The following is a 22,202-nucleotide window of genomic DNA, read 5'->3' as shown; positions in this document are numbered from 1 at the left end:
ATTTTTTTACTTGATACTCAAGTTACTCAAGGGGTGTAAAAATTGCATAGAAACTGCACGCCTTCTTGCATCATGTGTCCCAGATCCTTCTTAGCCCATTTAATTTGTTTGTTTGGGTTGCTTTTTAACATGGATTCCTTCCTCCTTACTTTTAATGAAGCCGATACGAAGTCAATGCTCACTCTCTTCAAACAGCGCCCTCTTCTTACCCAAATGGGCTATGATAGGAATTGGGTACAAACTTGTAAGTAGCCTTGAATCAAGACTAGTTCCTGCCCGCTTACCCCCTCCCCAAAAAAATTAATGTGGACGAATTACACACACATAGAGAAATGAACACAAGACCATGTATGTTCAATTGCATTATGTTTATGCCAAGCATCAAATTAGTACTAACCAAAAGTAAACGAAAAGGGTTTCGACATAATTATTAGTTCTAATTATATGACAGTATTTAATGTCCAATTCATTGGCAACTGCTTGCAGGCCCGTATGTGGGGGGGGGGGGGGAGGGATTGCTGAAGATATCAGACCAACTCGAGGGGTCACCGTCATAATTATTTCAAACATGTAGACCTACATAAAACATATGAAAACATCTGCATGAAAGGTATGAAGGCCAATTCCCCACATTTTGAACAGATGAACGTAAAAGAAATGGGTGGTGGACAATGAATATCTTCTGGTTGTCAAACGCTGGGAAAAATGTTGTGAATATTTGGGTATTGGTGGTGAAAAAAAATATATACTGGCAAAAAAAAAGGTAAAACGTATTGGTTGTGCATACACACCCAGGCCACCCCTCCCCCCCACCCCCACCAACCTGGGTAGGGGCCTGTCTTCACTATTTTCTTACATCCATTTCATGGTAAAACATAATTGTTCAAGTTATTTCAGGAAAGGAATCATTAGCTCATATCTTTCAAAGCATTTTGAAACTCCAGAATATTAACATAACGGTGTCACATTTTGAAGGCGATAAAAATTGCAAAACAGCAAAAAACATGATTTTAACATTATTGCTATCAGATGGGCCGTTTACAAAATCTACAAAATTTAGAGCTATACTTGTGCAGATGTGTCAAAAGAGGTAGACAAGAAAATTATTTGAAAGTGACTTTGTAAAAATCATGAACTTGAAAATTGTTGTTGTGTTTGCACAACAAAACTGGAGGTTTAGCATATTTTCTTTGTTCCATGTATACCTAATCACTTGCTCCCTCATCAAACATGGCGGACTGAGCGCCACTGATTTTGAAACAAACCTAAAACAATTCTTTCATTTGAAAATAGCTAATATGTTTACTATGCCAAATTGTTTTTAAAACAAAGATTTGATATAGCTTGTAATTACAGAATTATAGAAAATACAACATGCATTGCTTGAATATGTCTTGCCATCTTCTGCGAAAATATACAAAAAACTTCAGCTTGTATTTCTTTGATCCTGAGCTACAGTGTTTCAATTGGGGAAAAAAATCATTCCTGTATTAGATAAATCAGTTTAGATTTTTCTCCAGGTAACAAAACTCGTATTGATTAAATAGGATTACCAAAGAAAACAAGCCGAGTACATTGAATGACACACTAACAAAAAATGCATTTATCTTCTTGATTACGTATGCACTTCTACACAGCACGATACTTTTACAAAATACTGAACATGAGAATTACTGAAAGCCAGTTTCCAATGAAATGATGTAAGGTTTCCTACGTGAGTTGCTGATGGTCTACATTCACTCATCCTAAAATATGACATGTGGTAAGTGGAATCCTACGTCAACTGTCCAATGACAACTGTCTAATACCTGTCAGAAAGCTATTATCTCGATGTTGATGGTGTGTATCCACTCATCTGACGACAGGTGTCATGTATGTTTGTTTAAGGCCAGCATCCACTCATCCCATGGTATGTAGCTGTGGATGTTGATGGTGTGTATCCATTCATCTGATGGCAGGTGTCAAGTATGTTTGTTGAAGGCCAGCATCCACTCATCCCATGGTATGTAGCTGTGGATGTTGATGGTGTGTATCCACTCATCTGATGACAGGTGTCATGTATGTTTGTTGAAGGCCAGCATCCACTCATCCCATGGTATGTAGCTGTGGATGTTGATGATGTGTATCCACACATCTGATGACAGGTGTCAAGTATGTTTGTTAAAGGCCAGCATCCACTCATCCCATGGTATGTAGCTGTGGATGTTGATGGTGTGTATCCACTCATCTGACAACAGGTATCATGTACGTTTGTTAAAGGCCAGCATCCACTCATCCCATGGTATGTAGCTGTGGATGTTGATGGTGTGTATCCACTCATCTGACGACAGGTGTCATGTATGTTTGTTAAAGGCCAGCATCCACTCATCCCTTGGTATGTAGCTGTGTATGTTGATGGTGTGTATCCAATCATCTGATGACAGGTGTCATGTATGTTTGTTAAAGGCCAGCATCCACTCATCCCATGGTATGTAGCTGTGGATGTTGATGGTGTGTATCCACACTTCTGATGACAGGTGTCATGTATGTTTGTTAAAGGCCAGCATCCACTCATCCCATGGTATGTAGCTGTGGATGTTGATGGTGTGTATCCACTCATCTGACGACAGGTGTCATGTATGTTTGTTAAAGGCCAGCATCCACTCATCCCATGGTATGTAGCTGTGGATGTTGATGGTGTGTATCCACTCATCTGATGGCAGGTGTCGTGTATGTTTGTTGAAGGCCAGCATCCACTCATCCCATGGTATGTAGCTGTGGATGTTGATGGTGTGTATCCACTCATCTGATGACAGGTGTCATGTATGTTTGTTGAAGGCCAGCATCCACTCATCCCATGGTATGTAGCTGTGGATGTTGATGATGTGTATCCACACATCTGATGACAGGTGTCAAGTATGTTTGTTAAAGGCCAGCATCCACTCATCCCATGGTATGTAGCTGTGGATGTTGATGGTGTGTATCCACTCATCTGACAACAGGTATCATGTACGTTTGTTAAAGGCCAGCATCCACTCATCCCATGGTTTGTAGCTGTGGATGTTGATGGTGTGTATCCACTCATCTGACGACAGGTGTCATGTATGTTTGTTAAAGGCCAGCATCCACTCATCCCTTGGTATGTAGCTGTGTATGTTGATGGTGTGTATCCAATCATCTGATGACAGGTGTCATGTATGTTTGTTAAAGGCCAGCATCCACTCATCCCATGGTATGTAGCTGTGGATGTTGATGGTGTGTATCCACACTTCTGATGACAGGTGTCATGTATGTTTGTTAAAGGCCAGCATCCACTCATCCCATGGTATGTAGCTGTGGATGTTGATGGTGTGTATCCACACATCTGATGACAGGTGTCGTGTATGTTTGTTGAAGGCCAGCATCCACTCATCCCATGGTATGTAACTCTGGATGTTGATGGCCTGCACCTACTCATCTGATAGCAAGAGTCAACTATGACTTTATTGGAGTCCTCCTCTACATGTATTCTAGTTATCCACAATCCCAGTAAGCTTGTATGTGGTTGTTAGACCTAGACATCTTCACTCATTCCAAAACTAGTTGAAGGTACCTATCCACCTTCATTATCATAAGTGTCTTGAGTTCTGATCATCACTTTTCACCATTATAGCACTTTGTTGACTCTTTGGCTAGGAATCATCCCAAGTCTCATTGATTGTGGCAGGGACAGCAGGCATGTCATCACCAAGGTCCATCAGACTTTGAACCCCTTCACTGTAGAACAGCTTCTCTGCATTGCGTCTCCCAACTCGCCTTGTCTTCTGTATTGCAAAAATGATGGCCTATGCAAATAAAACAAAAATCCGAGTAACTGATCAAACTATTAATAAACAATTAGTATATTGTCATAAGCTTTTTTTACCCCTGCCAAGGCCTTCCACCGATGCAATAGAAGGCACTCAGTGCTTACTGAGGGGTTGTGAGACACAATTCACAAGCTGACCCAGGAGGGACTTGATCTCTAACCTGTTAACAAAAGCGTGCACCTTGGTCATTTGGCACAATTGCAGAATACCCCGCCACTCGATCTATGCACCTCATAGCCGGCTATGGAGTGACGGTTGATTGCCCTCAATAAACCTTCTCAGTGCTACATGTATGTACTATGCATCATGCTCCACTGCACTCCCACTCTGTATCCGCGTAGCCGGCAACAGGGTAGTTGGTTTGAACATAGAATTTTTTCAGCAACTCCCACTATTTTTGTGTTGCTTCGTTCTCAAGCATATAAGGACTCCCACTTCATATCCGCGTAGCCGGCAACAGGGTAGTTGGTTTGGACTTTTTCAGCAACTCCCGTTACTTTTGTGTTGCTTCGTTCTCAAGGAGAACCCCACTCAGTATCTGCGTAGCTGGCAATGGACTTGAATTGTTTCTTTTCCAGTGATTCCAACCGCATAGCCAGAGAATTTAGGGGTGTATTACCGAGTAACAGGGTATTCTGCAATTACTCCGGTCATTTTAAAGCATCATAACCAGAAGGTGTTGGATTCAGTCATAACCAGAGTAATCTATTTTATTCTTGGAAAGCTCTGGGTATGTGGGGTCTGCACTGTCTGTTTTGAGGACACTTATGTAGTGCATTGTGGTCTATCATGTGCAAACACTATAGGTTTATGGCAATGAGAGAGTCTGTTCCCCTCCCCTCTCCTTTGTTCTGAATGTTTGTACATACCTCAGGGAGCCAGACTTCAGTGATATATGATGTATTAGGGATATCATCCTTGCACTGCATGCAATGCTCAACATACAGGTCCCGCAGGAAGTCTGTCAACTCACTCAGCTGAATAAAAAAAGATTTCACAGTAATCAGTCGTCAATAAATTCCTCCTCTATACTTGACACTCCTTTAAAATTCCTTAAGATCATTCACCAAAACAGACTTACCAAATTATTGTGAAAATCATACTTGGAGTTACAGACTGGACAACTACAAAAAATGGTGAAATTGTTTCCTCTAATAACATATTGTCATTGAAATTAAATAGTCACGACCTTTTGAACTTTGAGATGGTTCTTAGTACTATGATGAGCTTAGTTCTTAAAAGGTGAACTATTTTCTTGTCTTTTAACACCCTAAAAGAGACCAGCTGAAACTCATTAGTACCATTACTGATTTGGGAGTCTATTTTCTTTTCCACATAAAACTTTTAAGAACCTGTTACATCCTTCACACGCTTCACCACTTCCAGGTTTACTATGTAACAACCCCTTCACTGTTGGAATCCCTCAGTCTCCTGACGACGGGCAGAGTATACTGTCCGAAACGCTGACTTTCCCCGGTTCTTTTTAGAAACTCACAAACTCACACAAGATGGTTCTCGAACCATGCGTCTCGCCTGGTTTTGCAATTATCTGTAAAGAGTGACCTTTGACCTTTGCGTGTGACTTTTAACATCATTATCACGTGAAGGTTCCCGTGTGGCATCAATGACCCAAGTTTGGTTCCAGTGGGACTTCAACTTTTGAAATGAGACCAATTTTACGAAACTTGAACCAAAATACCACATACATACATACCGGTACATACATACATATGGACAGACATCGTGATTGCATAGTCTCTTTACTGAACAAAGTTCAGGCGAGACAAAAATGAGATTTGATACATTGTGCAAATGTAAACTTTATCTTATTTCAGAATGTGTTTGGTCCAATGCAGGGATTAAGTATTAATGACACAAATGTCATTACCATTTTGAATAAGAAATGACACCCACTGGAGATGACTTGATATTGCCTTGTATATTGCTTACATTCCATAAACAATTAGTAGTCAATAGTTTAATTTATGCATGAAACTTACCAGTTCATCATCCGTGATTGGCCCAAGGCCAGCCATTGCTCGCAGGGTCTGTCGATCCGTCTGCCTGTCTGAGTTAAACAACCGCTGCCTCTCCGACTTTACTTTCCCATGAAACATTGCCAATAGGTAGTTCTGTAGAAAATGAAAAATAAACAGGCATTCATAAAAAATAAAAAAAATCTTACCATAGTGACCCTGACCTTTGACCTATTGATGCCTAAGCCGCTACGATCTTATGGAATTCCCCACAGTTACACGGTGAAATGATCCTTAAAACAAGATATTGTCCAGAAACTAAATGCAGGCCTCAGCGTAACCTCCTCATCCATATAGGTTTTTTTAATAGGTTTTGAAAATCAAAGTTTAGGTTTTGAAAGGTTTTCCAAGTGCCTAAATATAGCCATTTAAAGGTTTTTAGGATGCAAAAGCATGCAATTTTTCAGCATGAGGTAGCAGAAATATAGTGAATTGCTTACCTCAAGATCTCCACATTAAGATAAAAAGTGAAAAATTTCATGTAAATTGCCAAATTCTGAAACACTAGTGAAGAAAATCTTAGAGAGGTAGGCCTATATTGACAACATGGTTATTTTGGAATTATGACAACTAAACTGTGGGTCCAATTGATTCTTAATATTTTGTGTAAAATTGTTGACATGTATGCCAGAATAAAAATATGGCTTTTTATAGGTTAAATACGTTACTGTTAAAATAGGCTCCAAGTTCATTATGTAGGTTTTTATAGGTTTTGTAGGTTATACAGGTTTTGCTGTTAGGCCTGTAAGTGGATGGCCCATGTCGCCCTCTAGGAGTGAGGGCAACAACATTCCATGGTGTTGCTTAGCAGAAAATATCACAAAGCAATTTTCTGCAATGAACATTTGAAACCTTTCCACAAAATGAAACAAAATAAGACATTTAAAGCTGCAAGTCCATACCTTGGTTGTGTCTCTGCGGATGTACTTCAGTAAACGGGTCTCAGTATATTTCCATGCTTTCCTTCTGAAATGGAAACACAAAAAGAGGAAACTCTTATCTTAATAATGGAAATTATCTTATCTTAATAATGGAAATTATCTTAACTCTTTGTATTTGGCAACCCCATATTTCAGCTCAACATGTTTCCGTCCAGAGATAGCAAGCTGATATATTGTCTCGTGCCACAGCTAATTAACGCAATTGGTCTAATTAACGCAATTGATTCCATACTAAAAAAAAATATTGAACAAGAACACCCAACAATGTTAAGCCATTTAAAAACTGTATATTTAAAATTAAGATAAAAATAACTACGTTAAGATAATTAACATTAATCACAATCAGAACAAGTCCAAGATTTTTCAGACAGCTGGTACCCGACCAATGTTCGATCAGTCACAGACAGGCAAAAAGTTCTTCCATTTCCTGCGCCATGCATTTGAAGACAGACTAGTGAAAAGAGTCAAATCACATTTGTGACTAGTTAAATTCAATCAACAGACAAAAGAGGTAACTGGTAGGTACAGCTGGCATATCAATCACCTCCAGTAAACGCATGGTTATATCAAATGTGATGCAATCAAGCTAAATGAGTCGTTTGTCAGGAGTTTTTATGTGGAGATACAGGCCAAAATAGGGCCACTTCATCACATCACTTCATCACATCACTTCAATGCATCTCTTGGTGTTCCAACTTCCATAATTTTTTAACTTAAGAGAGATGGTGCTCTTTTCAAATCTGTAATTTTGACCAGGGTCGACAAACGACTCATGTAGCTTGATCGCATCACAAATTAAGAAGGGAATTCTTAACTGTTAAAAACAGTCACTGCTGTGATGGTGTTGTCAGTATAGATAAGTGATCAGAAAAATGCCCTTGCATGAAATAGGGCAAAGCCAATAGCTCTGATTTAGGCTAACACCATCATATCAAACTAGACACTACGTACCTCTCTATGAGTTCAGGATCCTCTACCCTTGCCGTGTCGAGAATCATACTACCAATAGGATGACCTATCCGGAGTTCTTCATCCTCTAAAATCACGTTATTGGTGCTCTAAAGGGATTGAAACAAAGACAAGTCAATTGCAGGCAAATTGGATTTGTTTTTGTTTTTACTTATAATCAACCCTTTTTTTGTTTGTTTAGGGTTTTGAGTCCCCCCCCCCAACTTTTCCTTTAACAAATAATTGATCGTTTCACATTCACATTATGTTTTTCACTGCTGAATCAAACAGTACCAAACCAAAGGGTCGACTTATCATTGGACAACCGACATTTTCAAGACGTTAACAAAATTTGAAGCCTGAGTCAAACTTCGCAATGAAGGATACCATGGCCCAAAATTGATTGCACTATTTTATCAAGTCCGAACAGTATTGTTGCGGTGTGCCTAAAAGTCACCATCTGATAACCCTGGCTAACTTCTTGATTGCTTTTGTTGATCTAGGCAATACATGCACATCTGCATCATGAACAGCGCCCCCTAGTGTCATGTGGTGTCCAGCGACCCCCCCCCCCCCCAGCAAAGTTGTGGGAACTAACAATTGGTTACTGTGGAATCAACGCTCCATTCAAGACATAGAGAGAAAACTCATAGTGGGTTTGGCAGCCTCTCATAATGACGGAAATTATGTGTCTTCTTACCACTGGCAAGTCAGCAGGAGGACCCGTGTCAGGTGACCCGTCAGGTGATTTCTCATGCAGCCTGTCAGGTGATTTCTCATGTGACTGCGACATCTTTCTTGGAGAAACGGTGGGTGAAGCACACTTACTCAAGTCTAGGAGAAAAACAATATGCACTTACTTCATATCATTACAGTGTAAAAGATCCTGAATATTTTTATCTTAACAAGTTTATGCCGTAGGCCGTGTATAAACGCAAAAGTTTTGCGGTATTAGGAACGAATGACAGACACGTACACAGGGAGCGAAGCCGGATATATCTGTCAGCGACCCGCTCGCAGCGAGCGAGGCCGGAAATATGAGTGTGCTGCCCGAGGGTGATGGCTTCAACCCGCTTGGGTTGAGGTCGAGTGAAAAGTAATCCAGCGCCTTGTTCCGTTCTTGTCAAAATAATCCCAATGTGAACTGGTTAAATGAATGGTAAATTGCTCACCTAAAGCGAAGGACATGTCGCTTGTGGAATCTGCTGCCTTCCCCAATCCTGTACACAGTAAGACAAAAAAACCAATGAAACAGGAAAGATATTTGAAAAGCTAATTTGCACCAAACCAGCATTCAGTCCTTTCCTATCCCTCAAAACTTTAATCTTCACTGTCGGAATGAAAAATGGGTGCACAATGTAAAAGAAATAACAAAGAAGGATATAAAATACTCCGAAAATCATATGAGATCATCATTCATCATAGGAAGTACAAAACACTTTAAGTAAACACTTTCAACTAATTCTGAAACTCCAAATCTTGCCACTATTGTGAATTTTAACTTTGCATTATTTGTCCTGTCAAATTCCTCAAGAAGTCAAATCAGTTGTGTAAAATGCTCAATAAATTCTTTAAATTCTAGTTTTAAAAAGCTCTTTAATTTTTGTTTTCTAAACAAAAGATTTCCAATGGTACATCTAGTACCTTGTTTGATCAAGTAGTCCTCAGCTCTCTCCATGGAACTATTGAAATCCTCGCTGAGTTTGCAGTTTTTACCTAATTCCTGTGGGAAAATTCAAATAAAAACGACAAAATTTAATTTGAGTACAATTGTATTAATAGACACATAACCATCAAATTAGCTTAAAGTTGGAAATTGCTCTTTTGCAGTACAGTGGGGAAAAGCCAAAATTTGAAGGGGTCGTCCAAAACTTTTTGTTTTCAGATGAACCTTAATCTTTAAGTCCTGTTTTACCTTTCTCCAATTGTTTTTCTTCTGTCAAACAGCTTTAAAACCTATTTTATCCCATCTATTATAAGTTAACTGTATATTCACTGTAACACAACTTCAGGACTTTTAACTCCCATTTTCTGAAGAATCAGTTTTACAACTTCAAGTTAGTTTGTGGTCTATAATTCCGGTTACTGAACTCAGTAACCCTTAATGTTGTACACCACTGGAAAGCTCTTGTTCTGCAGAATTTAGATATGAATATCTTGATTCTTAAAAAGTCTGACTTTAAGCTGAATTCGTGATGACAGGTCAGTTTGCTCATGTTCTGCCTGCATGCAGGGTTACTGTTCTCTATAAATGCAGAAAGTAACATCTTTTACTGAATATTCTTTTGACTGGGTAAGCCTTTTCTTGGGCTAAAATAAGAAGACATGGCAATACTTACAATGTACTGTGATCTTAGAGGCCCAAAGAATGGGGCCATCGACTTTAGACTCACTTGAACTCTGAAGAAGGAAAAAATGTGAGTGCTGATCATCACCTTTTCGTAAGATCTTCTTTTGAGGAACATTTATTGAAACCACAATTTCACTTCTTTATAGTGGATTCCTGACTTAAAGACAAGTATCATGTTCTAGAGGATTAAAAAGAATTGAAGTAAGATGAAATATCTAACCTTTGCATTTTTTGGTCGAGGTAGTTGACCCAAGCTTTCTTGTTATTTGAAAACAGTTTCAGAAGCTACAAAGTAAGAAAAAATGGTGAAAGAAAATGAAAGAAAATGAATTAATAGCAAGCTTTAAAATGCCACCACCAACTACCAACCCAAATGTCTCCAAAATAATAATTTTAAAAAAGTACCGACCACTAATTCAAAGAGAACTTTCAAACAGTATCAAAATTGCAATCAGGAGTAAAGACGTGATTTTTTAACACAAAAAAACTGATGAGCTTCATATCACTTTAATAATTGGCATACTATGACAAATGGGCAATTCACGTGATATGAAAGGCAGTGTAATGGCCATGATAGAGCCAATTAACAATATCTAATGAATGATTCAAAGAAATGATCCCAATCTCCTAGTCTGTAATCTCCTTGACCATTGCTAGATGATGGATGTATAAGATTTGAAAAATATATTTTAAGGTTTATTGACTGAGCTCTTAAAAACTGTGTCACAGACATCACATAACGCTGGAATTGCCCACACATAATGAAGTTTCTCACCACTGCAGGCCAATGTGGATAGCCACGACTCTTTGCCCACACCATGGTGCCAGGTACAAGCTCCTTGACTGGACAAACGAGACAAAACAAAACTTGTTACCTCAATGCCCAAGTCACAATGAGCAATTGTTACGGGCAACTGAGAGTCAACCAGAAAGAACCCCCAGGAAAACATGAAACCCCAGGAAGAACAAAGTACATTGGTCAAACAGATGTAGGAAGTTTTTCTGGAACCAAAACTCATTAAAAAAAAATTCTTTTGAGTGTGTGGGTGAGTATGTAAACACCAGCAATCGTCGACCAAGAACAAAAGGGTTAGGGCACAAACAATACATCCATGATTGACCGAATGTCCCCGATTGAAATTAATTTGTGTTCAAAGCCAATGAAAGCTGTTGCTAGGGGGTCCACGATTGCCGGTGTTTACAAAGATAGGTGTGTGTGCATTTGTTTCTGCATTCAACAGGGGACGTTGAACAATAAAGGACAATATGGTCCCTAATACCTGAAGGTCCCCAATTTGGCGATTATGTACAAAACATATGGGAGGTCTTCCTAAAAAGCTACAGTACAAACAAAAGAGGGACAATGGAGGGTCCCCGATTGCAGGCAAATACACACTTGGGTGTGTGAGTTTGTTTCTGCATTCAATATGGGACGTTGAACAATAGAGGACAATAGGGTCGACAATGCCCGAGAGGTCCCCAAATTCCGATCGTGTACAAAACATATGGGATGTCTTCCTCAAAAGTACAAACAAAAGAGGGACAATAAAAGGTCCCCGATTGCAGGCAAATACACACTTCTGTTTAACTTGCTGATATAAGGACAAACACTTACCCTTAGTTTCAGCAGTGGCTGAGTTGTATTGGATATCTGGTAAGTCTTCATCCTCGCATGAATCAGTGCCGTCATCTTCTGAATCCTCTTTTAACCTGTAAATTCACATTTGTGGAAGTCTTCAGGCATCTAGTCTACACAATGTGCAGGAATAAGCCCATCATGGGGTAATCCTATACAATAGCACTGCCCGGTGGAATCAAAAGTCATTCATAGTCACAGGTGACAGTCAGTCAGTGGAATAGGAAGTCATTCATAGTCACAGGTGACAGTCAGTCAGTGGAATAGGTAGTCATTCATAGTCACAGGTGACAGTCAGTCAGTGGAATACATGTAGGTAGTCATTCATAGTCACAGGTGACAGTCAGTCAGTGGAATAGGTAGTCATTCATAGTCACAGGTGACAGTCAGTCAGTGGAATAGGTAGTCATTCATAGTCACAGGTGACAGTCAGTCAGTGGAATAGGTAGTCATTCCTAGTCACAGGCGACAGTCTGTCAGTGGAATAGGTAGTCATTCCTAGTCACAGGTGACAGTCAGTCAGTGGAATAGGTAGTCATTCATAGTCACAGGTGACAGTCAGTCAGTGGAATAGGTAGTCATTCATAGTCACAGGTGACAGTCAGTCAGTGGAATAGGTAGTCATTCATAGTCACAGGTAACAGTTTGTTAGTGGAATAGGTAGTCATTCCTAGTCACAGGTGACAGTCAGTCAGTGGAATAGGTAGTCATTCATAGTCACAGGTGACAGTTTGTCAGTGGAATAGGTAGTCATTCATAGTCACAGGCGACAGTCTGTCAGTGGAATAGGTAGTCATTCATAGTCACAGGTGACAGTCAGTCAGTGGAATAGGTAGTCATTCCTAGTCACAAGTGACAGTCAGTCAGTGGAATAGGTAGTCATTCATAGTCACAGGTGACAGTTTGTCAGTGGAATAGGTAGTCATTCCTAGTCACAGGCGACAGTCTGTCAGTGGAATAGGTAGTCATTCATAGTCACAGGTGACAGATTGTCAGTGGAATAGGTAGTCATTCATAGTCACAGGTGACAGTCAGTCAGTGGAATAGGTAGTCATTCATAGTCACAGGTGACAGTCAGTCAGTGGAATAGGTAGTCATTCCTAGTCACAGGTGACAGTCAGTCAGTGGAATAGGTAGTCATTCATAGTCACAGGTGACAGTCAGTCAGTGGAATAGGTAGTCATTCCTAGTCACAGGTGACAGTCAGTCAGTGGAATAGGTAGTCATTCATAGTCACAGGTGACAGTCAGTCAGTGGAATAGGTAGTCATTCCTAGTCACAGGTGACAGTCTGTCAGTGGAATAGGTAGTCATTCATAGTCACAGGTGACAGTCAGTCAGTGGAATAGGTAGTCATTCATAGTCACAGGTGACAGTCAGTCAGTGGAATAGGTAGTCATTCATAGTCACAGGTGACAGTCAGTCAGTGGAATAGGTAGTCATTCATAGTCACAGGCGACAGTCAGTCAGTGGAATAGGTAGTCATTCCTAGTCACAGGCGACAGTCTGTCAGTGGAATAGGTAGTCATTCCTAGACACAGGTGACAGTCAGTCAGTGGAATAGGTAGTCATTCATAGTCACAGGTGACAGTCAGTCAGTGGAATAGGTAGTCATTCATAGTCACAGGTGACAGTCAGTCAGTGGAATAGGTAGTCATTCATAGTCACAGGTAACAGTTTGTTAGTGGAATAGGTAGTCATTCCTAGTCACAGATGACAGTCAGTCAGTGGAATAGGTAGTCATTCATAGTCACAGGTGACAGTTTGTCAGTGGAATAGGTAGTCATTCATAGTCACAGGCGACAGTCTGTCAGTGGAATAGGTAGTCATTCATAGTCACAGGTGACAGTCAGTCAGTGGAATAGGTAGTCATTCCTAGTCACAAGTGACAGTCAGTCAGTGGAATAGGTAGTCATTCATAGTCACAGGTGACAGTTTGTCAGTGGAATAGGTAGTCATTCCTAGTCACAGGCGACAGTCTGTCAGTGGAATAGGTAGTCATTCATAGTCACAGGTGACAGATTGTCAGTGGAATAGGTAGTCATTCATAGTCACAGGTGACAGTCAGTCAGTGGAATAGGTAGTCATTCATAGTCACAGGTGACAGTCAGTCAGTGGAATAGGTAGTCATTCCTAGTCACAGGTGACAGTCAGTCAGTGGAATAGGTAGTCATTCATAGTCACAGGTGACAGTCAGTCAGTGGAATAGGTAGTCATTCCTAGTCACAGGTGACAGTCAGTCAGTGGAATAGGTAGTCATTCCTAGTCACAGGTGACAGTCAGTCAGTGGAATAGGTAGTCATTCCTAGTCACAGGTGACAGTCTGTCAGTGGAATAGGTAGTCATTCATAGTCACAGGTGACAGTCAGTCAGTGGAATAGGTAGTCATTCATAGTCACAGGTGACAGTCAGTCAGTGGAATAGGTAGTCATTCATAGTCACAGGTGACAGTTTGTCAGTGGAATAGGTAGTCATTCCTAGTCACAGGTGACAGTCAGTCAGTGGAATAGGTAGTCATTCATAGTCACAGGTGACAGTCAGTCAGTGGAATAGGTAGTCATTCATAGTCACAGGTGACAGTTTGTCAGTGGAATAGGTAGTCATTCCTAGTCACAGGCGACAGTCTGTCAGTGGAATAGGTAGTCATTCATAGTCACAGGTGACAGTTTGTCAGTGGAATAGGTAGTCATTCATAGTCACAGGTGACAGTCAGTCAGTGGAATAGGTAGTCATTCATAGTCACAGGTGACAGTCAGTCAGTGGAATAGGTAGTCATTCCTAGTCACAGGCGACAGTCTGTCAGTGGAATAGGTAGTCATTCATAGTCACAGGTGACAGTCAGTCAGTGGAATAGGTAGTCATTCATAGTCACAGGTGACAGTCAGTCAGTGGAATAGGTAGTCATTCCTAGTCACAGGTGACAGTCAGTCAGTGGAATAGGTAGTCATTCATAGTCACAGGTGACAGTCAGTCAGTGGAATAGGAAGTCATTCATAGTCACAGGTGACAGTCAGTCAGTGGAATAGGTAGTCATTCATAGTCACAGGTGACAGTCAGTCAGTGGAATACATGTAGGTAGTCATTCATAGTCACAGGTGACAGTCAGTCAGTGGAATAGGTAGTCATTCATAGTCACAGGTGACAGTCAGTCAGTGGAATAGGTAGTCATTCATAGTCACAGGTGACAGTCAGTCAGTGGAATAGGTAGTCATTCCTAGTCACAGGCGACAGTCTGTCAGTGGAATAGGTAGTCATTCCTAGTCACAGGTGACAGTCAGTCAGTGGAATAGGTAGTCATTCATAGTCACAGGTGACAGTCAGTCAGTGGAATAGGTAGTCATTCATAGTCACAGGTGACAGTCAGTCAGTGGAATAGGTAGTCATTCATAGTCACAGGTAACAGTTTGTTAGTGGAATAGGTAGTCATTCCTAGTCACAGGTGACAGTCAGTCAGTGGAATAGGTAGTCATTCATAGTCACAGGTGACAGTTTGTCAGTGGAATAGGTAGTCATTCATAGTCACAGGCGACAGTCTGTCAGTGGAATAGGTAGTCATTCATAGTCACAGGTGACAGTCAGTCAGTGGAATAGGTAGTCATTCCTAGTCACAAGTGACAGTCAGTCAGTGGAATAGGTAGTCATTCATAGTCACAGGTGACAGTTTGTCAGTGGAATAGGTAGTCATTCCTAGTCACAGGCGACAGTCTGTCAGTGGAATAGGTAGTCATTCATAGTCACAGGTGACAGATTGTCAGTGGAATAGGTAGTCATTCATAGTCACAGGTGACAGTCAGTCAGTGGAATAGGTAGTCATTCATAGTCACAGGTGACAGTCAGTCAGTGGAATAGGTAGTCATTCCTAGTCACAGGTGACAGTCAGTCAGTGGAATAGGTAGTCATTCATAGTCACAGGTGACAGTCAGTCAGTGGAATAGGTAGTCATTCCTAGTCACAGGTGACAGTCAGTCAGTGGAATAGGTAGTCATTCATAGTCACAGGTGACAGTCAGTCAGTGGAATAGGTAGTCATTCCTAGTCACAGGTGACAGTCTGTCAGTGGAATAGGTAGTCATTCATAGTCACAGGTGACAGTCAGTCAGTGGAATAGGTAGTCATTCATAGTCACAGGTGACAGTCAGTCAGTGGAATAGGTAGTCATTCATAGTCACAGGTGACAGTCAGTCAGTGGAATAGGTAGTCATTCATAGTCACAGGCGACAGTCAGTCAGTGGAATAGGTAGTCATTCCTAGTCACAGGCGACAGTCTGTCAGTGGAATAGGTAGTCATTCCTAGACACAGGTGACAGTCAGTCAGTGGAATAGGTAGTCATTCATAGTCACAGGTGACAGTCAGTCAGTGGAATAGGTAGTCATTCATAGTCACAGGTGACAGTCAGTCAGTGGAATAGGTAGTCATTCATAGTCACAGGTAACAGTTTGTTAGTGGAATAGGTAGTCATTCCTAGTCACAGATGACAGTCAGTCAGTGGAATAGGTAGTCATTCATAGTCACAGGTGACAGTTTGTCAGTGGAATAGGTAGTCATTCATAGTCACAGGCGACAGTCTGTCAGTGGAATAGGTAGTCATTCATAGTCACAGGTGACAGTCAGTCAGTGGAATAGGTAGTCATTCCTAGTCACAAGTGACAGTCAGTCAGTGGAATAGGTAGTCATTCATAGTCACAGGTGACAGTTTGTCAGTGGAATAGGTAGTCATTCCTAGTCACAGGCGACAGTCTGTCAGTGGAATAGGTAGTCATTCATAGTCACAGGTGACAGATTGTCAGTGGAATAGGTAGTCATTCATAGTCACAGGTGACAGTCAGTCAGTGGAATAGGTAGTCATTCATAGTCACAGGTGACAGTCAGTCAGTGGAATAGGTAGTCATTCCTAGTCACAGGTGACAGTCAGTCAGTGGAATAGGTAGTCATTCATAGTCACAGGTGACAGTCAGTCAGTGGAATAGGTAGTCATTCCTAGTCACAGGTGACAGTCAGTCAGTGGAATAGGTAGTCATTCCTAGTCACAGGTGACAGTCAGTCAGTGGAATAGGTAGTCATTCCTAGTCACAGGTGACAGTCTGTCAGTGGAATAGGTAGTCATTCATAGTCACAGGTGACAGTCAGTCAGTGGAATAGGTAGTCATTCATAGTCACAGGTGACAGTCAGTCAGTGGAATAGGTAGTCATTCATAGTCACAGGTGACAGTTTGTCAGTGGAATAGGTAGTCATTCCTAGTCACAGGTGACAGTCAGTCAGTGGAATAGGTAGTCATTCATAGTCACAGGTGACAGTCAGTCAGTGGAATAGGTAGTCATTCATAGTCACAGGTGACAGTTTGTCAGTGGAATAGGTAGTCATTCCTAGTCACAGGCGACAGTCTGTCAGTGGAATAGGTAGTCATTCATAGTCACAGGTGACAGTTTGTCAGTGGAATAGGTAGTCATTCATAGTCACAGGTGACAGTCAGTCAGTGGAATAGGTAGTCATTCATAGTCACAGGTGACAGTCAGTCAGTGGAATAGGTAGTCATTCCTAGTCACAGGCGACAGTCTGTCAGTGGAATAGGTAGTCATTCCTAGTCACAGGTGACAGTCAGTCAGTGGAATAGGTAGTCATTCATAGTCACAGGTGACAGTCAGTCAGTGGAATAGGTAGTCATTCCTAGTCACAGGTGACAGTCAGTCAGTGGAATAGGTAGTCATTCCTAGTCACAGGTGACAGTCAGTCAGTGGAATAGGTAGTCATTCATAGTCACAGGTGACAGTCAGTCAGTGGAATAGGTAGTCATTCCTAGTCACAGGCGACAGTCTGTCAGTGGAATAGGTAGTCATTCCTAGTCACAGGTGACTGTCAGTCAGTGGAATAGGTAGTCATTCCTATTCACAGGTGACAGTCTGTCAGTGGAATAGGTAGTCATTCATAGTCACAGGTGACAGTCAGTCAGTGGAATAGGTAGTCATTCATAGTCACAGGTGACAGTCAGTCAGTGGAATAGGTAGTCATTCCTAGTCACAGGCGACAGTCTGTCAGTGGAATAGGTAGTCATTCATAGTCACAGGTGACAGTCAGTCAGTGGAATAGGTAGTCGTTCCTAGTCACAGGTGACAGTCTGTCAGTGGAATAGGTAGTCATTCATAGTCACAGGTGACAGTTTGTCAGTGGAATAGGTAGTCATTCATAGTCACAGGTGACAGTCAGTCAGTGGAATAGGTAGTCATTCCTAGTCACAGGTGACAGTCAGTCAGTGGAATAGGTAGTCATTCCTAGTCACAGGCGACAGTCAGTCAGTGGAATAGGTAGTCATTCCTAGTCACAGGTGACAGTCAGTCAGTGGAATAGGTAGTCATTCCTAGTCACAGGTGACAGTCAGCTAGTGGAATAGGTAGTCATTCATAGTCACAGGTGACAGTCAGTCAGTGGAAAAGGTAGTCATTCCTAGTCACAGGCGACAGTCTGTCATTGGAATAGGCAGTCATTCATAGTCACAGGTGACAGTCAGTCAGTGGAATAGGTAGTCATTCATAGTCACAGGTGACAGTTTGTCAGTGGAATATGTAGTCATTCATAGTCACAGGTGACAGTTTGTCAGTGGAATAGGTAGTCATTCATAGTCACAGGTGACAGTCTGTCAGTGGAATAGGTAGTCATTCATAGTCACAGGTGACAGTCAGTCAGTGGAATAGGTAGTCATTCCTAGTCACAGGTGACAGTTTGTCAGTGGAATAGGTAGTCATTCATAGTCACAGGTGACAGTCAGTCAGTGGAATAGGTAGTCATTCCTAGTCACAGGTGACAGTCTGTCAGTGGAATAGGTAGTCATTCATAGTCACAGGTGACAGTCAGTCAGTGGAATAGGTAGTCATTCCTAGTCACAGGTGACAGTCTGTCAGTGGAATAGGTAGTCATTCATAGTCACAGGTGACAGTCAGTCAGTGGAATAGGTAGTCATTCATAGTCACAGGTGACAGTCAGTCAGTGGAATAGGTAGTCATTCCTAGTCACAGGTGACAGTCTGTCAGTGGAATAGGTAGTCATTCATAGTCACAGGTGACAGTTTGTCAGTGGAATAGGTAGTCATTCATAGTCACAGGTGACAGTCAGTAAACATGAACCAAGACACCAATAGTCTGGCCCTCTGGGACCAGCAAATTAAGTAATAATCCCAATAATCCCAAATGCAAATAATGACAACATTCATTGTCAACAAGCACAAAGATCCCTTCAAATAGTGTCTGGGATACACCTGAGTTCTTCAATCCTGCTAAATCCTAATCCTAATTACAGATCCAGCTTACCTTTTACATGTATTGCCAGTTACATTGCCATCACCCATCACAGTATCACTGCCATTTTCTGCACCTTTGCAAAGAAAATAGTGTACAATTACTACATGTACATGGAGTCTTCAAAGCTACAGTCCATCATTTGCAGCTATCCAAAAAGTAACTGACATAATTATTGTTCAAAAACATACTTGGTTGAAAGATAGTATGGGGACTAAACTCCCTGTGAAATTATTCTTTCTGGTATTCTGTCATTTTGAAGAAATCAATGAAAGAAGGCCTTTCCAACGGTGCACCGTTAACACACACCGTTGGAAATTTCCTTTAGTAGTTCGTTTTTTTGTTTGGCAAAGCGCATCCAAGTGTTGACACATTGCACAGGCACGCGGTTGCTCTAATTCTTTGGATCGGTGCGTGACATCGCGTAGCTGCAATCGGCACAGAGAGAACGTGTCTCGGACGCTGAATTCAGGCCCAATTCAAAACACGATTCAGCAACTTTTGATTTAAAATCGAGATCCTACAATGCTGTTTTTCTCGGAATATACAGCTGATGCTGAGCTGAAACTTTATCAGGTTAGTTGTTCACCTACATGTACGATATTTTTACAGCCCCTACCCTAATTCTGTTTTGGGAAAAATGAGAAAAAAACCTGAAACCATCAGTTACTACCTGTTACCCTTGACTACACGCAGACACCTCCATACGATCGTACACACAAAAATTTGAACCCCCCCCCCAAATAAAACCCCCTACCTACCTACCCTATTTTCAAGTACCATGCAAGACAAAAAAAAAAAATAGTCGGTCTCTGGTCAGACTGAAGTTGCGGAATTGATGCAAAAGGCGACGCGTTTTTTTTGGTGTATTGTACAGACAAGGTGGGTATAATTTTGCTTTTTTGTGTTCTCATTATTCATTGGTGTCCTCCATAATTTGCCTTGGTGCCCTTTATTATTTGCCTTGGTGCAATTTCCCCATTCCTTGGTGCTCCTTGGTACACAAATTTGAGGAGGTGCGGCAATAGAGGGCGCTGTTGTAGGTTAATTTGAAGAAAAAAAAAAAAAAAGGTTGACGCGCATGATTAAAATCGACGCGCGCGCTGACCAGAGACCGAGTATTTTTTTTTTTTGCCTAATCAGAAGCAGAATTTTTTTTTTTTTTACCTCATCTGAATGGTGAGTAATTAAAAAGTCAGTAGTAATTTTGCAAATTTTGTATGCCAATTTTTTACACCAAGGCTTAAGCTATACCTGGTCTACGCAGCACATCAGACAGTGACACGTGTGTTCCCTTCTTAGACGTTTTCTGTCGCAGACATTTTGCTCTCGGCCTTAACTTCTTGATGGTCTTTTCCTTGGCGGCTCTTGCTGAGGCAGTTCGTCCTCTCTGTTGATATTGTGTGCCATTTCTCAGACGCGAGGTCACAAGCACGGAACTTGATGAACTGGATCTTGTTTTTGTCATTTTCTTTAAGCAAAAAGTACAAATAAATTGATTGTATTTAAAAGTTACCATGGTTACGGTTATGGTAAACAAACCAAAAACGGATAGCATAAAATGCAGTGACTACTTTGTACATTTTTATTTTCATGGAAGCCGTCTTTTCCAATGCATTCAAACATAACACTGTGAACCTACATGACGTTGTAAATTCCCGCAGCAATTGATGTTCGCTAGCTCAATAAAATACATTCAATTTTAATGCCGAAAGTGCAGGGTTTGAACCGTGGTAGGAAGTTTTTTGTTTTCAAAAATGTAAAAAAAAAAAATGTAATTGCACCGTGCAGGCTTCGATACTGAAATCCTCTGCCTAGTGCTTTTTTGCTAGGCCTTGGTTAAGTGGCTAAACGTTCTACCAATCAGTGTATGATGAATCACCAATTGAACTTCCACAGTCGGGCCGCATTCTGATGGGCCTTATTCACAAGTCTGCCATGTTGAATTTAGAATGAGGTAAAATCTTCACTTTTTGGAACTTGCAAAGAGAAATGAAAGCAATGACATAAAGGTAATTACACATTATACCAGTCTGCTCTAATGAATAATTCAACATTTGTTGTGCAACATCGCACATTTCTGCGCAGATTTCTGCGATAAAATGTGCGACATCGCAGAAATCTGCGCAGAAATGTGCGATAAAAATGTGCGACATCGCAGAAATCTGGGCAGATTTCTGCGATTAAATGTGCGACATCGCAGAAATCTGCGCAGAAATGTGCGATAAAATGTGCGACATCGCAGAAATGTGCGATAAAATGTGCGACATCGCAGAAATCTGGGCAGATTTCTGCGATTAAATGTGCGACATCGCAGAAATCTGCGCAGAAATGTGCGATAAAATGTGCGACATCGCAGAAATGTGCGATAAAATGTGCGACATCGCAGAACTCTGCGATAAAATGTGCGACATCGCAGAAATCTGCGCAGATTTCTGCGATAAAATGTGCGACATCGCAGAAATCTGCGCAAAAATCTGCGATAAAATGTGCGACATCGCAGAAATCTGCGCAGAAATGTGCGATAAAAATGTGCGATATCGCAGAAATCTGCGCAGAAATGTGCGATAAAATGTGCGACATCGCAGAAATGTGCGATAAAATGTGCGACATCGCAGAACTCTGCGATAAAATGTGCGACATCGCAGAAATCTGCGCAAAAATCTGCGATAAAATGTGCGACATCGCAGAAATCTGCGCAGAAATCTTGATGTGTGATGTCCCTTCAGGGCCATCATACCTACTCCTACATGTCCTACACTGTAGATCCTACACATTACAATTTACAATACAATGAACATGTATACAGAAATGTTGCGCCCAATTTCCGGACACGTTCGAACTACACTTTTTGGTTTTACAAATAAAATTAGATCTGTTTACAACAAGATGCATTCAGTAAAAACAATATGCAGGCACGAGCAGGAAAAAACTGGTTTGTAAACCAAGCTTTAGTGTCAATTAACAAAAGGCCTAGCGTTACTTACTGAATACTGACTGTAGAACCAGACGACGCGACGTGTACAATGTTGTCTACGCCGCACCGTCGAGTCGTACGTACGTACGTGTACATAATTAGTAAATGTGCTGCGTACGTACAAGTTGCACGCTACACCTGTCCCACCAACTTTCAGCGTACGTTGGGTCGAGGTTGAAATAGAAAGCAGATTACTCGATT

At 41.2% G+C, this 22,202-nt stretch overlaps 2 protein-coding genes across 2 annotated transcripts; both read right to left on the bottom strand.

Moving 5' to 3' along the window:
- Nucleotides 1-349: 349 nt before the first annotated feature.
- On the bottom strand, nucleotides 350-3,644 carry LOC119742082 (nuclear pore complex protein DDB_G0274915-like). Its single transcript, XM_038218104.1, has 2 exons — nucleotides 3,538-3,644; nucleotides 350-3,364 (listed from the first exon to the last, which is right to left on the bottom strand). The coding sequence occupies exons 1-2, from the start codon at nucleotides 3,538-3,540 to the stop codon at nucleotides 1,883-1,885; spliced, it is 1,485 nt and encodes a 494-aa protein (XP_038074032.1). The 5' UTR covers nucleotides 3,541-3,644; the 3' UTR covers nucleotides 350-1,882.
- Nucleotides 2,249-22,181, bottom strand: LOC119742083 (PWWP domain-containing DNA repair factor 3A-like). The gene is made up of 15 exons (XM_038218105.1): nucleotides 22,012-22,181; nucleotides 20,279-20,495; nucleotides 19,037-19,100; nucleotides 11,718-11,812; nucleotides 10,878-10,945; nucleotides 10,323-10,387; nucleotides 10,092-10,152; nucleotides 9,397-9,475; nucleotides 8,925-8,972; nucleotides 8,453-8,586; nucleotides 7,756-7,862; nucleotides 6,766-6,829; nucleotides 5,828-5,959; nucleotides 4,697-4,804; nucleotides 2,249-3,803 (listed from the first exon to the last, which is right to left on the bottom strand). The coding sequence occupies exons 2-15, from the start codon at nucleotides 20,490-20,492 to the stop codon at nucleotides 3,651-3,653; spliced, it is 1,392 nt and encodes a 463-aa protein (XP_038074033.1). The 5' UTR covers nucleotides 20,493-20,495; nucleotides 22,012-22,181; the 3' UTR covers nucleotides 2,249-3,650.
- Nucleotides 22,182-22,202: the final 21 nt, after the last annotated feature.

The sequence above is a fragment of the Patiria miniata genome, unplaced genomic scaffold (genome assembly GCF_015706575.1).
Source record: "Patiria miniata isolate m_02_andy unplaced genomic scaffold, ASM1570657v1 HiC_scaffold_5, whole genome shotgun sequence".
Lineage (NCBI taxonomy): Eukaryota > Metazoa > Echinodermata > Asteroidea > Valvatida > Asterinidae > Patiria > Patiria miniata.
The sequence above is the reverse complement of the archived record's forward strand: the minus strand, read 5'-3'. Positions and strand labels throughout refer to the sequence as shown.

What these genes read in the sequence shown, in the direction of transcription:
- LOC119742083 (XM_038218105.1), bottom strand. Translation starts at nt 20,492, where the DNA reads ATGACAAAAACAAGATCCAGTTCATCAAGTTCCGTGCTTGTGACCTCG. An exon ending in GGACTACTTGATCAAACAAG is followed by an intron (nt 8,973 to 9,396) that starts GTACTAGATGTA and finishes TACTGTGTACAG; the next exon opens with GATTGGGGAAGGCAGCAGAT. An exon ending in CTGAAGTCTGGCTCCCTGAG is followed by an intron (nt 3,804 to 4,696) that starts GTATGTACAAAC and finishes TTATTTGCATAG; the next exon opens with GCCATCATTTTTGCAATACA.